Genomic DNA, 16002 nt, shown 5'->3' with positions numbered 1-16002 from the left:
TTGAGATCTACTATACTCCACTAATGAATACGAGCAGTTTATCTCAAAGAGAGAACCTACAATGATATTGGGAGCCTTGGCTGTCATCGGTGAGAGATGAGGGACCAAGTACCCTTCCCTTTGTTGATCGTGGTGGAGAATAAGCCACGGTCCCAGGGTCATCGGTGGTGTCACCTCAGCCGTCAACCTGTCTCAAATCAGGATACCATCGTATCCTTATCACAGGTGGGAGCTTTACTCCCCCTTTAAAGTAGAAAATTGATGAAGGACATTCATGCTCCTACAACACCTGGCTAACAGAAAGATTACATGGTCCCACAAAAGGCTGAGCATTTCCTATTAGTCTAGCAAATGGGGTAGTCAAACCTGCCACCCAAGGGCTTCAGACCGATGCGGTCATAGACCAGCCCGACCCAACCAACCTGGCTACAGGAATAACCGAGCCTCAGCTCAACAGGTCTGTGGTCCTGGCTAACTGAAAGACAATCAACAAGGCACAACATGAATCAATGCATGTGCAGCCAGCCTGACTACCGGGGTAGTAAAGCCAGCCCCTCAGTACCCAGCTCAACCATGGTCCTGGCCCCTAGTAATCATCCGGGAGCTGTTCGCATCCTTCGAAAGAGTAGTGTCATCAAAAGTTCAACTGACCTATTTGTTTGAGGGTTCAGAATCAAAGAGCAGGAAGACGAAGAAGAAGAGCAAACTACAGTAGCTTCTTCCTCCTAACAACTTTACCCTCAGGCTCTGGAAGCAGAGAAGTCGTAGGACTGAACCACTATCGATGAAGACGGTCCCAAGGGAAGAAACCACAGATGTTGCTCTGACACGAGCCACAGCAGATGAGGTGCTTGGCACAATCACTAGCAACACAGACAGAGAGATAATGAGAGCCACAGGACTTGCAGTCACACACCCAGGTATGAGAGATGCAGAGTGAAAGGCACCAAGGTTGACATTCACAGTCGTCACTCACTGGAGCTTTCTCACATCTTTCATTGGCTTTGACACTGGCACTTCCACTGAAGCAGGAGCCTTTTCCGTCTTTGGACGCACTGCAGGAATCCCCACTTGGGTTGCTGAAACTGAGATCAAAACTAGTCTGGAATTACTGGCACTGACAGTGAAGTAGTCTAGTTACTAGTTCCCTCAAAAATGGGCCAACCTCCAAGATATATGTTGCCTTTCCTACGTCAAACTCATCATCGTAGGTCAACATAGAAGAGCTTCCCGAACTTGCTTGAGAGAGAACCATCTCACACTCCACCAACCCTGAAAACACTCAATAACGTAGGTCCGAGTTGTCATTGCTCCTGGGACCAAGCTGAGGGTATATACCCAGAAGCTTCAATGATAGGCAAACTCTATGAAGAGACCAGGCAGCTATACAGTCTCTTTGATATTGTCTTGGGAGTTACAAAGTATGACAATGAAGAATTTTTAGCCTTCCTTGCTCTTCGAATGTGCCCGCCCTTTAAAAGGTCACGACCTATACTCAAACATGTCAATAACTGCGAACAATCCTGTCCCTTAAAAAGCAAGTGCTTCTGCTACCGGTTTACTCATAAATCAATGCAGTATCCACCATTTCACCTCCATACAAATTTCCATTTCATTTCCTCATTAACAAGAACTTAAACCACCTAAGATGACAAATTCGAAGATAATTTGTATTTTTCCTAACCATACAAACCTTAGCTATTTACAAAGGGTTATTACTTTTAGCGTAGCTGAAATGGCGAGCCATTAGAATTTAACGAGGGTGTATTACCCCCGCGCTAGTTAGCGGGGGGGTAGGGGAGTGGTAGCTAGCTACCCCTCCTCCCCCTCACACACAGGTGAATACTCACTTTCACTTAGAGGTAGGACTTGTCTTGGGGGACAGGGCTGGCGGGCAAATATGTGTAAATAGCTAAGGTTTGTATGGTTAGGAAAAATACAAATTATCTTCGAATTTGTCATTTGTTCCGTAACCGAAATACAAACCACGCTATTTACAAAGGGTGACTTATCCCTTAGGAAGGGTGGAAAGTCCCCAGCCATACTGGCTTTGGCTTTACCCGGGGACTCAGAATCCGAGTGAGTCGCACTCGAGAAAAGGAGTCCCTGCACCTCACAAGTTCCTTGCACCGCAAGGAACCATGTGGCCTACGTAAGCTTGTGTGTGAAGGAAGAAGTGTGACCCGTCTTAGGCAGTTGACCTGGAGTTCCAGAAGGAACTCTGGGTTAAGACGTTCCCAATACCACCTCGTCAGGGTATGGGGGACGCGACAGTATTGATTCAATACTCGGAACACAAGGAAGCATGGTTTACCTGCAGAGGTTCGAGGTCAGCTATGCAGAGACCAGGATGCTGCTTCCCCGTAGAGGGGATGATGAAGAAAGAAGTAAGGGCCAGACATACTTCTTTCGTTCATGCAGACTAAAACCTGATAACAATGCCCTCAACCTTCTGCTACCTGTCCAAAAAGGAGCCTGAGGTTAGACCAGCTGTTGTGTAGCCACCACAGAGCGATAGAAAACGTATCGAGACTCCTGTGGGTCACGCCCTGCAGGAAGCGGGCTGCGAAGGTCATCAGACGCTTCCAGACTCCAGCTTGTAGCACCTGCGTCACAGAGTAGTATTACTCGAAGGCGAGGGACGTTGCGATGTATCCAACATCGTGCTGTAGGGCGACGTGACGGGGGAGGGTCTGAAGACAGGTCGAGATGAATGTCCTTGAGTCCGGGCTGAAGAGGTATACTGGTGACTCTCCCCCCATGTCCTCCTTGTGTTCCCAAATCGGCTGCAACTGAGGCCAAACTGCAGCTGTTCCCAGCGCTAACCTCTCGATTCCTGTACTGGCAAGAAAGAGAAGGTCTTGGGACATCAGACACAGAATGGAGACTCAAAATCTTGAATGAATCGGACCGAAGGGTCGGGACCCTCAGATTCTGAGTCTAGCCAACAACTCAGGAGCGAGCCTGAATGTTGCCTTCCCCTCTTCCTTAGAAAGGGGGGGAGTAGTAAGAGACCAAGAAGATTGCTTACACACTGGCCGTGGCCAGAGTGAGCAGAAGACCCAGGGCGGAATACAATCCGAGGCCTGTTGTAAAAGGGTCTTGAGAAGATCTCTTAAAGGACTAAAAGTCCGAGCCATGCTCCAAGTTGGAGGTCTTCCTCCGACTAGGGCAGGGACGATCGTAGCTTCGCATGAGCGAGGATAGATCCAGCGGGCAGGAAAAAGTTATTCCTTTAAGCCTGAAGGTCAGGGAAAGGCTGAGCGACAGGCTTCATTGCCAAGAGCGGAAAGGAGTTTCCTCCCGCCGAAAGGCAATAAGACCGTTATTGCTGGAGAAGAGGCCTCACGGGAAGAGGTATATCTCCCACGGCACCAACCACCTTAGACTCTTCACTTTGCCTGGGAGACCCCTGTGGATGACTATCGCAGATGACGCGACCTCCGTACCGCGACTGTAGCGGGTTGTCTCTTCTAGAGGAGGAAGCGTAGTGTCTCCAGGCATGAAGCCGAAGCGACGCCCCGGTTCGGGAGAGATGTCGCAGTGTGGTTGCTTGAGTAGTCTGCGCCGTGGGAGAAGCTCTCCCGGGAGTTCCGTCAGGGGAAGCAGAGGGTCCAGAAACCGTTCTGCACATAGTCCCAGTGGAGCTCTCCCATTGAAAGGTTGACAGACAACCTGGTTTTGTTGAGACCCATTGTCCGCAGACAAAAAGGAGGGAAGACGCAGGCGTCGAAGTTGTCCCACCATCACCGGAATGCATCTTGCCAGAGTCTCGGGGTCTGAGACTGGGGGGAAAACTAGCGGAAGCTTGAGGTTCCAAGCTGTCGCGATCAGGTCCCCCAGACCAGCACTTGCTGGTTACCCAAGGTCAAAGACCCCTAGGTACACTCTCTCTATGAGGCTCTGCTCGGATAGTCTGAGAGAAACATTCCCCTGCCTGGAATGAGAGAGCCGATGGTGGAATTGAGAGAATCTCAATCATCCCGATATCTCTACTGCAAGATGTGAAGGTGTGAAAATGCGTCCCCTGCTGGTTAGCATGAAGTCGACACGCAACGGGGCGACTTGGCAGGAGCGGTAGGATCTGAAGAGGGGCCAGACTAAGGCCCTTAAGCCTGCCTGAATGATGGAGAGGTATCCTTCAGGTCTTGACCATAGGCCTGGACCGGAACATGCCCCCCCCCCCTTTCCTTTGACGAGTCCGAGAACCGCATCAAGAATGTGGGGAAAGGACGAGAATATCCACTACCATCAAGAGGCTCCATAGGTCAACACCCATTGCAGGTTTAATAGTTCCGCTGGTCCCATAGGGCCAGGGAGTCCGGTTAAACATTGCCTGAAGCCACCGGAACTTGGATCGCCCCAAATGGAACTTATCCTGAGGCGACCGTTCGGACTATAAACGGGTCAATGAGGAAAGAAGAACTAGGAAACGTTCCAAGGTAGGGCTGAAAACTCTGCTTGACTGAGAACAGGTACTGCGACTCTCCTCAGTCTTGCCACGGTGAACCGAAAGGAAGGCTCGGAGGATGTGGTAACAGAATCTGGCGTCCCCAGGTGGCCACCCATCCAAGTACCGACGTTGCTTAACCTCGCTGGACGGACGAGAAGCGGGGTTTCCAACGTGGTAAGGCGGTTGACTCAATATCATGGCCAGATACTCCAGATGTTGAGGCAGAGGAAGAGAAGGCTCCAAGCAAAATACCATGAGCCCACACTCATGGTCAGCATTCGGAAGCTTTTCCCGGCGCTGAAGAAGGTCGAAACCCGAGCCTACCGGAGTTGACCAGCCCTCCAAACAGCAGAGGAGGCGGAAGTCTGCACCTGAGCGGCCAAGAGGAAGGCAGGGAGAGTTCTCTGGGGAAACAAACCTGCTATGCCACGGCGGGATAGCCACACTGCATCATAAGCAGGAATACTTGCAGTTTAGGCTGAATTCGACGAGCACCCTGGAAGATGGATGGAATGGAAACTGAAAGTACCCGTCCTTCCGATCCAGGGTTAAAGGAGTCCTGTCGCCTCGTTACCAGTCTGATCGATTCTGCTGGTCTACGCTGGCCGAAGTTTGTTCGACAAACTTGATCAGGGCTGAGAGGTCGACTATGGACATCCCCTCTCAGATCCTTCCTTACAAGAAAGGATCGACTGAGGGGGCCGGGGGTGAAGCCGTCGATGATCCTAAGGAAGACCTTCGCCTAAGGTATGGATCATTCTGCCCAACCGGGCAACTCTGCTGATGCTATGGCATAGAGGTTCAGAGACACTGAATTCGCTGACAGAGACGGCAGGCGCGATATCCTTGGCTACTCACAGAGATTGTGCGGGAATGGGCATCGGGAAGCTGTCATTCGGATGAGTAACCTTAAGCATCCTCCCAGCGAAAAAACCTGCAATCCTAGAGTTCGTGAACTCCTTTTAGGACTATGCCCCCCCGGGGGAGTCTCCCGTGCCATCTGTTCCTGACAGGAGGAAACTACAATTGGACACCTTGTCCCAGTTGTCGTAGCCGATAACTTAGGCCGACGTGGTTGAAAGAAAAGGGAGCTGGAGCCCTGCAGAGTCTGGAAGAAAGCGCCTTGGAGGAGTGAAACCGGAAGTCGATTTACTCCGCACAGCAGATGTTTAAGTCTCTGTCCTTGGGCAAAGACAAAACTCTTCTCAAGGATGGAAGGGTGTCTGAGGTCGTTGACCTCCACAGATGAGACACCCGAAGGAAGCCTTCAGTCAGTGCGTCCAGATGGTACAACATCGAGCTTGTCCGCAAGTAGATACTTAACGACGAAAGGCCAAGGTGCCTGAGCTCGAGAGGAGGAAAGTACCCTTGATCTTCCTGTAGCTTCCTTGAACCAAACCTCGGGCCGTAACCGAGGAGGGAAAGAACCTGGTAAGCTCCCAGAGGAAGAGGTAAGCAGTCACCCCTTGTCCGATGGAGAAATCTTCAACGGAAAGCCCCCCCCGCCAAAAAACCTTCCAGGGCGGGAGAAGGAGAGAGTACTCGTGCAGGAGAGGGGACCCTCGAGACCGACCTCTTGGGAACCAACTTCGCCCTGGGGGAAGTCACCACGAAGTCCACTCCTCTCTTTCTCTTTAGCGTAGGAGAGACAGCCGCTGGTTTGTTACCCTGGCCGGTGAGTGCTGGTTTCATAAACCTCATTAACGCCCGTGCCAGCGGATCAAACCATGTCTGCTGCTCCAAGGACACAGAGTCCGAAATCCTCGCTAAGGTGAAAGGGATCGGGCGATCCTTTGGAGAGGACACGACGGTTCCTGCCTGAAAAGAAGGTGGGAAGAATGCTGTACTGACCTGTCTTCGTCCTGCACTACCAACCTGTGCTTGGATGGAGGTGATCCCGAGTGCCGCCTAGGAGCACGCGTCCCTGCTGCTACCACCGGCTGTGGAATTCGCCGCGAACTATGGTCGCGCGAGGGCGAACGGTCGCGCAAAGGCGAATGGTCGCGCGGGCGCACAGGCGAGTGGTCGCGCGGGCGCGCAGGCGAGCGGTCACGAGGGCGCGCAGGCGAGCGATCGCGCGGGCGCGCAGGCGAGCGATCGCGCGGGCGAGCGATCGCGCGGGCGCGCAGGCGAGCGATCGCGCGGGCGCGCAGGCGAATGGGCGTGACGGCGAGGGATCGTGCTGCCGCGTAGGTGAAGAAGATCGCTGGCGGTAAACGATGGCGAGCAGCATGTGTAGGTAAATGATCGCGTGATAGGGTGCGATGGTGATCAGCATCCGCAAGAGGGCGAGCGTTCAGGGTTGTGCGATGAGGAGCAGCATGCGTAAGCGGGCAATCGTGCAGGGTTGTGCGATGGCGAGCAGCATGCGCAGGTGAATGATCGCGTGAAAGGGTGCGATGGTGATCAGCATCCGCAAGAGGGCGATCGTTCAGGGTTGTGCGATGAGGAGCAGCATGCGTAAGCGGGCAATCGTTCAGGGTTGTGCGATGGCGAGCAGCATGCGCAGGTGAATGATCGCGTGAAAGGGTGCGATGGTGATCAGCATCCGCAAGAGGGCGATCGTTCAGGGTTGTGCGATGAGGAGCAGCATGCGTAAGCGGGCAATCGTTCAGGGTTGTGCGATGGCGAGCAGCATGCGTAAGCGGGCAATCGTTCAGGGTTGTGCGATGGCGGGCGATCAGCATCCGCAGTTGAGGGTCGCGCGATGGCGATCAGCATCCGCAGTTGAGGGTCGCGCGATGGCGATCAGCATCCGCAGTTGAGGGTCGCGCGATGGCGATCAGCATCCGCAGTTGAGGGTCGCGCGATGGCGATCAGCATCTGCAGTTGAGGGTCGCGCGATGGCGATCAGCATCCGCAGTTGAGGGTCGCGCGATGGCGATCAGCATCTGCAGTTGAGGGTCGCGCGATGGCGATCAGCATCCGCAGTTGAGGGTCACGCGATGGCGATCAGCATCCGCAGTTGAGCTAGTAGCTGGCGAACCATGTTCCTTCAGAAGTGTTGGAGAACGTTGGCGTGCCAGCTGTAACACACGTGGGCGATCCGGAGATCGCTGGCGAGCTGACGATCGCTGACGAGCTGACGATCGCTGGCGAGCTAATGATCGCTGACGAGCTGATGATCGTTGACGAGCTGATGATCGCTGACGAGCAGAAGGCTACGCGTGGAAGCCTTCGCAAAGAAGAAGAGTCCTTGACCCCGACCTGAACCGAAGTTCTAGATCGCGAGGGCGAACGTGGGCGCACAGGGCACGTAACAGGAACCGCAGGGAAGATCATCTTGAAAGCGCTGACGAACAGGAGAGCGCTGACGAACAGAAGGGCGCGCAGGGAAACCCTGACACGCAAGGGAAGAACCCCCGTGGGGGCAACCCTTTGCCCCGAAGGGATCGTTGTCCGCCGGGAGACTGATGTCCGTCGGAAGACCGCTGTCCGTCGGGAAGACCGTTGTCCGTCGGGAAGACCGTTGCCCGTCGGAAGACGAGATTAGACTGCTGTCCATCTGCACCAAGACGGAAGATCGAGAAAAAGAAGTTGTAGGCTGCAAACGGAGATTCAAAAAGGCGCCTCAAGCACCCTTATAGGGAGATGAGAGGCCCTTACGACGAGGCGGACGGAGGGCCTTACGGCGAGGGAGGCCAACAGCAACAGAAGAAACCTCCGAAGAGGAGTCTCTATGAGTGTACTCTCTCGCGAACGAAAGAGAAACACTTCGTGGAAGAGACTGGTCAGCCAGTGACCTAAAAGGGGCAATCCTCCGAAGAGGAGCTCCTGCAGTTGCCCAGCCCCTTGAGCGAAACTGCAGGTGCGACCGCTCAGCACCAAGAGCATAGTCGCACGAAAAAAAGGCAAGAGAAGAACCCCCCAAAAGAGGAAAAGCTCAAGCCTGGACAGGAAAAAACTTCCCTCGGAAGGAAAGTTATCCGCCCAAGGAGGCAAGCCTCCTGACTGTTCTAAAATGAACTGGAGAGCTGTCCGTCGACACGGGAGTACTACCAGTAGAAGGAGACACGCCCCTGACGACAATACAAGGGGGGGAGGCAGCAACAGCCGAATCCCCAGGACTCAACCAGACAGCTCGCACCGTTGTTATATTACAGAAACGAACTAGATCGGTAACTGTAAAAAAATAAAACAAATAATATTAGTACACATTCATTCCCCCGGGAAGGCTCCGAAGAGGAATCCCGAGGAAAAGGAACAAGAATTACACAACAGGCACGTGCCCTCACAACCACTTACACTCGCGGAAGGAGAGCTGTAACCAAAACAGAATTATAACAATTATAATTATGTAACTATGTAATTATGTAATTTAAAAATGAATGAACACTAAAGAAAAAAACGAAAACCCCGAAAGGAATCGTTCTACAAGCTGAAAAATCAACAACTACAATTAGATTCATAAACTAATTGAGACAAAATGTACGGCGTAGCAACCCCACCCACACGGGAAGGAAGCTACAAGGGCGTAGTAAAACATAGTAAAAGGGTGAACGACCTCAAGAGAGAGAGAGAGAGAAAGACCGAAGTCAAACTCGATCGCAACCCATAAAATTAGGCCGTGGTGGCCTAACTGCCGAGGCCTCCACGTAGATATCGTACACTACACACACACATCTGAAAAGGAAACTTACTTATTCTATACTCAAATATATATACAAACATGAAAACATGTTTACATATATATTGAGTAAAAGAAAAGTAAGCGATTAAGTAAAGACAAAACAGACAATGGCTGCCAAGCGAGGACCAAGACAGAGACGTCTGTCACAGTCCGAGCCAAAAGTGAAAGTGAGTATTCACCTGTGTGTGAGGGGGAGGAGGGGTAGCTAGCTACCACTCCCCTACCCCCCCGCTAACTAGCGCGGGGGTAATACACCCTCGTTAAATTCTAATGGCTCGCCATTTCAGCTACGCTAAAAGTAATAACCCTTTGTAAATAGCGTGGTTTGTATTTCGGTTACGGAACAACTACCATGTATGAAAAAAAAGATTTATTAGCCTTGGAATTTTTATTGGCTGCCGAGGATAAAAGAGACGATACGGACAGAAATCATGTGATTAAAGACATAAATGGCAGTTCCAGCTCCACTGAAGACATTCTCAATTGTGAAGGATGAAAGGTTACATGCTAGTAGGAACACAAAAGCAATACCGTACAAACCCTCAATAATGGAAGATCATACATACCAAATCATTTTAACCTGAAGTACTTGCACAATATCATACCTAAAATTATAAAGCAAATACTAAAGCACAAAAAAGAAAGTTATACATGCAGTTCTAAGTATGTAGTTAGGTTATTGACCGATACACACAGACACACTTTTCTTCGGCCTTCCTTTAAAACGACATAGCTCAGCTACAATAAATATTTCTACTACCCTTAAAGTTCATTTTGGGAAGGACAGTCTCATTACCAAAATAAAGTCAACAACAGGGCACATGTAAAACAATGGTTCGTACTAAAATAGATAAATATATACGAAATAACCAAAAGAGAAAATTCCTACCAGTGCAATTCCAATTTATCCACTTCCGAAAGATGTCTCTTCTTGGAGCTACGTACAGGTCCTGGATGGTGTATCCTGTAAACCAAATACACCAGGTACTCCTCGGCATCTTCCACATCATAGGGCCCTCCTGACATCCATGGAACAAAATCTGGATTGTAGCTTTGGAACATGAAGTATGCTTGTATGTGACTCATGAGGGCCTGTGCAAAAGTTCGAACAGAGTACTTTCCTCCAGATCCATTTCTAGGGATGGATGATCTAGATATTCTTGCAACTGCTACCATGCCAGAGTAATTTTTGCGCTTCATTATGCGCCATTTGTCTTCCATCAACTTCAAGTTTCTACTTTCTGGGGAGCTTATATATTCTGCTTCTTTAATTTTACTTGAAACAGGAGAAGTCACAGTAGATGGCCCGACTTTTGAGGACATGACTGAAAACTCTTCCACATGATGGCCAAGGGTACGCAACTGTGTTACAATGGAGTTGCATTTTGTGGTCAATCGGATGATTGCCTCATCAAAATCAAAGGCACGGTCTACATCAACCAGTAGAACAGGGTCATAACTAAAACCCCTTCTCTCGGGCTCCAGACAGAGAGCTTCAAAAACTCTTCTCTCACCTGACTTGTGAATCATGGTGAATGTCAATCTGAGCTTTATCTCCCGCCTAGCAAAACTAAAACCTACAATGTTAATTTCCTGACTAGCTAAAAAATAAAAACAAAAGAAATAAAAATGTTTCTGAACTACCTAACAACCTAATTTATCTAAATAATTTGAAAAAGCTTGAACATATCCTTATGAATAACCTACATCCCTATACAACACCACATCATCCTCTCAATCAAAATATACCGTATCGCACCTAACATGCACACTAACCTATTCTAACGACACTTAAAATACCTAAATATGCAACTAACCCTCTGAAACCTATAACACCTAGGATATCAAACTACAATCACTCAAAACATTCAGTAAGCGCAAACACAAGTGAAAAAAAAAAAATAACTACCAAGCACTGATACACTGTTTCATACACAACACCCAAGCCCTTGCATTACAACCCTACACCTATAAAACCCTCCAATTAAAAATAAAAATAAAAAACTTGCAACACTCAACCACTCATCAACAAGACTACTATAATAGTTGGGGATAAAGCATCAGATATGACTATTCAATCTGTTTCTGAAGAAAAAATATTCTGGAATCTGAAAAGAAAAAAAGAATATATGAATGATTACATACTATGTATACTAAAAGTGTTACACAAAAAAAAATTAGAAAAATAAAGGAATTTGGTTTTAAAGATAACACCTACTCACAAGCCTTTGTACTTAAAATACAGCATACTGCATTGAGAATTTACTCCATCTAGGAATTTAATTAAAGATTCCTTAAACACAATCAAACATCCTGCTATCCCGGCTCAACACGGCTATGGGAATGACAGAATTGGAAGTTCTCTTCTAATTAGTGGTTTGGAATTTTTATAGCCTTAACCTAGTACTTTTCCAAACTAAGCAAAAGGAAAACAAAGAAATAAACAGTGAATCTAGCTAGGTGAGACACCAGCCACGAATGTTAAGGCAGTATTCAATTTCTCTTTTGACAGATATAGGAAGACTAGTTTCTAAAGAAATGTTATTTTCCTTAGTAAAATAAATTTTTGAATATACTTACCCGATGATCATGTAGCTGTCAACTCTGTTGCCCGACAGAAATCTAAGGTCGGGATACGCCAGCGATCGCTATACAGGTGGGGGTGTACACTACAGCGCCATCTGTGAGCAGGTACTCAAGTACTTCTTGTCAACAAGAACTCAATTTTCTCCTCGGTCCACTGGTTCTCTATGGGGAGGAAGGGAGGGTCCTTAAATTCATGATCATCGGGTAAGTATATTCAAAAATTTATTTTACTAAGGAAAATAACATTTTTCAATATTAATCTTACCCGATGATCATGTAGCTGATTCACACCCAGGGTGGTGGGTGGAGACCAGCATACATGTTAACATTAGAAGCTAAGTATCCCGTATCTCATTTTAGCAGTTATTCAAAATAACAAACATAAAATAAATAAGTACCTGGTAAGGAAGTCGACTTGAAACATTACTCTGCCTTTTTAAGTACGTCTTCCTTACTGAGCCTAGCGATCTTCTTAGGATGCTGAGCGACTCCTAGGTGCTGAAGTATGAAGGGCTGCAACCCATACTAAAGGACCTCATCACAACCTCTAATCTAGGCGCTTCTCAAGAAAGAATTTGACCACCCGCCAAATCAACCAGGATGCGGAAGGCTTCTTAGCCTTCCGGACAACCCAAAAATATTTCAAGAGAAAGATTAAAAAGGTTCTGGAATTAGGGAATTGTAGTGGTGGAGTCCCCACCACTACTGCACTCGTTGCTACGAATGGTCCCAGAGTGTAGCAGTTCTCGTAAAGAGACTGGACATTCTTAAGATAAAAGACGCGAACACTGATTAGCTTTTCCAAAAGGTTGCGTCAAATATATTTTGCAGAGATCTATTTTGTTTAAAGGTCACGGAAGTTGTGACAGCTCTAACTTCGTGTGTCCTTACCTTCAGCCAAGCTTGGTCTTCCTCATTCAGAAGGGAATGAGCTTCTCGTATTAACAGTCTGAAAATAAAAGGATAAAGAATTCTCTGACATAGGCAAAGATGAATTCTTAACCGAACACCATAAAGCTTCAGACGGGCCTCGTAAAGGTTTTTAAAAATAGAACTTAAGAGCTCTTACAGGACATAATACTCTTTCTAGTTCATTTCCAACCATACGATAAGTTTGGAATATCGAACGATATTGGTCGAGGCCGAGAAGGCAGCTCGTGTTTGGCTAGAAAACCAAGATGTAGAACATGTAGCCGTTTCGGATGAAAATCCGATGTTCTTGCTGAAGGCATGAATCTCACTGACTCTTTTAGCTGTGGTTAAGCATATCAGGAAAAGAGTCTTAAAGGTGAGATCTTTCAGGGAGGCTGATTGAAGTGGTTCGAACCTGTCTAACATAAGGAATCTTAGAACCACGTCTAAATTCCAACCAGGTGTAACCAAACGACGCTCCTTCGTGGTCTCAAAAGACTTAAGGAGGTCCTGTAGATCTTTATTGTTGGAAAGATCTAAGCCTCTGTGACGGAAGACTGATGCCAACATGCTTCTGTAACCCTTGAAAGTGGGAGCTGAAAGAGATCGCTCTTTCCTCAGGTAGTAGGTTGGCCAGGGCACCAGCCACCCGTTGAGATACTACCGCTAGAGAGTTATGGGGTCTTTTGACTGGCCAGACAGTACTACATTGGACTCTCCTCTCTGGTTACGGTTCATTTTCCCTTTGCCTACATACACACTGAATAGTCTGGCATATTCTTTACATATTCTCCTCTATCCTCATACACCTGACAACACAGATTACCAAACAATTCTTCATCACCCAAGGGGTTACTGCACTGTAATTGTTCAGTGCCACTTTCCTCTTGGTAAGGGTAGAAGAGACTCTTTAGCTATGGTAAGCAGCTCTTCTAGGAGAAGGACACTCCAAAATTAAACCACTGTTCTCTAGTCTTGGGTAGTGCCATAGCCTCTGTACCATGGCCTTTCACTGTCTTGGGTTAGAGTTCTCTTGCTTGAGGGTACACTCGAGCACACTCTCCTATCTTATTTCTCTTCCTCTTGTTTTGTTAAAGTTTTTATAGTTTATATAGGAGATATTTATTGTTGTTACTCTTCTTAGAATATTTTATTTTCCTTTTTTCCTTTCCGCACTGAGCTATTTTTACTGTTGGAGCCCCTGGGCTTATAGCATACTGCTTTTCCAACTAGGGTTGTAGCTTAGTAAGTAATAATAATAATAATAATAATAATATAAGAGGAAGTCAGCTATTTGAGTTACAGAGGTACTGGTCGAGGATACGGATACTGACTTGCACCAGTTTCGGAAGATTTCCCACTTCGATTGGTAGACTCTAAGAGTGGATGTTCTCCTTGCTCTAACAATCGCTCTGGTTGCCTCCTTCGAAAAATCTCTAGTTCTCGAGAGTCTTTCGATACTCTGAAGGCAGTGAGACGAAGAGCGTGGAGGCCTTGGAGTACCTTCTTACGCGTGGCAGACGTAGCAGGTCCACCCTTAGGGGAAGAGTTCTGGGAACGTCTACTAGCCATCGAAGTACCTCGGTAAGTTATTCTCTCGCGGGCCAGAGGGAAGCAACTAGTGTCAACTTAGTCCCATCGTGAGAGGCGAACTTCTGCAGTACCTTGTTGACAATCTTGAACGGAGGGAATGCATATAGATCTAGATGAGACTAATCTAGTAGAAAGGCATCTAAAAGAACCACTGCTGGGTCCGGGATAGGTGAGCAAAGTATTGAGAGCCTCTTGGACATCGAGGTTGCGAAGAGATCTATGGTTGGCTGGCCCCAGGTGACCCAAAGTCTCTTGCATACATCTTTGTGGAGGGTCCAATATGTCGGAATTATTGTCCCTTCCTACTGAGACAATCTGCTAAGACATTCAAGTTGCCTTGGAAGAAACTTGTTACTAGTGAAAAGTCTAGACCTGTTGAACAGGAGAGGAGGTCACTTGCGAACTCGCACCATGTCAGAGAGTAGGTCCCTCCTTGCTAGGAGATGAACATCAAAGCAGGGAGTTGTCCGTGTTCACCTCCACTACTTTGCCTTGAAGGGGAGACCTGAAGCTTTTCCAGGTCAGACGTACTGCCAGAAGCTTCTTGCAGTCAAAATGCATTGTCCTTTGACTCGAGTTCCATAATCCCGAGCATTCCCTACCGCCTAAGGTCGCACCCCAGCCTACGTCCGATGCGTCTGAGAAGAGAACGTGATTGGGAGTCTGAACAGTCAGGGAAAGACCCTATAAAAGGTTGATAAAGTCCTTTCATCAAGTCAGACCAGACTAATCTTCCGGAAACCGGGATCGAGACCGCTTCTAGCGTCTTGTCCTTTTCCAGTGAAGAGCTAGATGAAACCGAAGAGGACGGAGGTGTAGTCTTCCAAGTGACACCAATTGAACCACGGATGACAGTTTCCTAACCAGACTCATCCACAGCCTGACAGGGCCGTGTTCCTTCTTCAGCATCTTCTGGATGGATAGCAGGGCTGGGGGTTGATCGTCTTGTTCAGCCATGTCCTCATCAGAGGGTTCCTCATCCGAAACTGATGAGGAAACGGCAACGGAGTGGGCAACGTCTGACTCGCTGAATCCGGTCGCACTGGTGGATGCGTGACGGAGCCGGACACAAGATCATGGTACTGCTGCACAGTCAGTGAACTGTCAACCATGGGGATGCGAGGAAGTACAGCGACAACCCAAAACTGTCTAGACTGTCTGGGTAGTGCAGACAACCCCTTATCGGGTTGCTGAGGTTGCCGCACTGCGTCACAACAAGTCACCTCTGCTGGTTGTTGAACGTCTTCCCAGTGACACACTGAACGTCCACAACCACCTCCGAGAGTAGCTTAACGTCAACGTGCGACTGGCAACCCACACTGGGTCGCACCGGTGGAGGAACCATCTCAACTGGCGGACGTGAGTAGGATACCTCAGCGTCAACAGGGCGTACAACCAACCGGTAGGAAGGTCGTTGGCAAGAAGGTTCTTCTCCGTAAAAAATCCTCTATCAAGGACTAAGCTTGGACTGCATGTCTTGCAACAAAGCCCAAGGTCTATGGGAGCAGGTGTGGCAACAGACGGGGTTAGCGACTGAAGCGGAACCATTTACCCTCCCTGGAAGCATGTTATGCTTTAATTAAAGTCCATAGGAGGCTAAGCAGCTTAAGGCTCCTCTCCAAATGACAGAGTCCTCAAGGGAATATCGGAAGGAGGGAGAACAGCACTTTCTCATCTACAGGAACCATGTCCGAGAAAAGCTAGGTTATCTCAGTGAGGGTTTCACTGGTGCATAAGCAGCAGACCAGAAGGCAACGTTATGAAACTGCTTGACAGTCTGTGAACTGTCAAAAACTGAACTGTCAACCCCAACAGGTGCGTGAGGACA

General features: G+C 48.3%; 1 protein-coding gene across 2 annotated transcripts in view; it reads right to left on the bottom strand.

Moving 5' to 3' along the window:
• The window catches only part of LOC137616277 (uncharacterized), a 58991-nt gene that overhangs the window by 15875 nt on the left and 27114 nt on the right, over positions 1-16002 (bottom strand). For both annotated transcript variants that reach the window (XM_068345905.1, XM_068345906.1), the window contains exon 2: positions 9973-11191. In XM_068345905.1, coding sequence (XP_068202006.1) covers positions 9973-10613 — 641 coding nt within the window. In that variant the 5' untranslated portion in view covers positions 10614-11191. The remainder of the gene's footprint in view (positions 1-9972; positions 11192-16002) is intronic.

This window comes from Palaemon carinicauda, chromosome 22 (assembly GCF_036898095.1).
Source record: "Palaemon carinicauda isolate YSFRI2023 chromosome 22, ASM3689809v2, whole genome shotgun sequence".
NCBI classification, from domain to species: domain Eukaryota; kingdom Metazoa; phylum Arthropoda; class Malacostraca; order Decapoda; family Palaemonidae; genus Palaemon; species Palaemon carinicauda.
The sequence above is the reverse complement of the archived record's forward strand: the minus strand, read 5'-3'. Positions and strand labels throughout refer to the sequence as shown.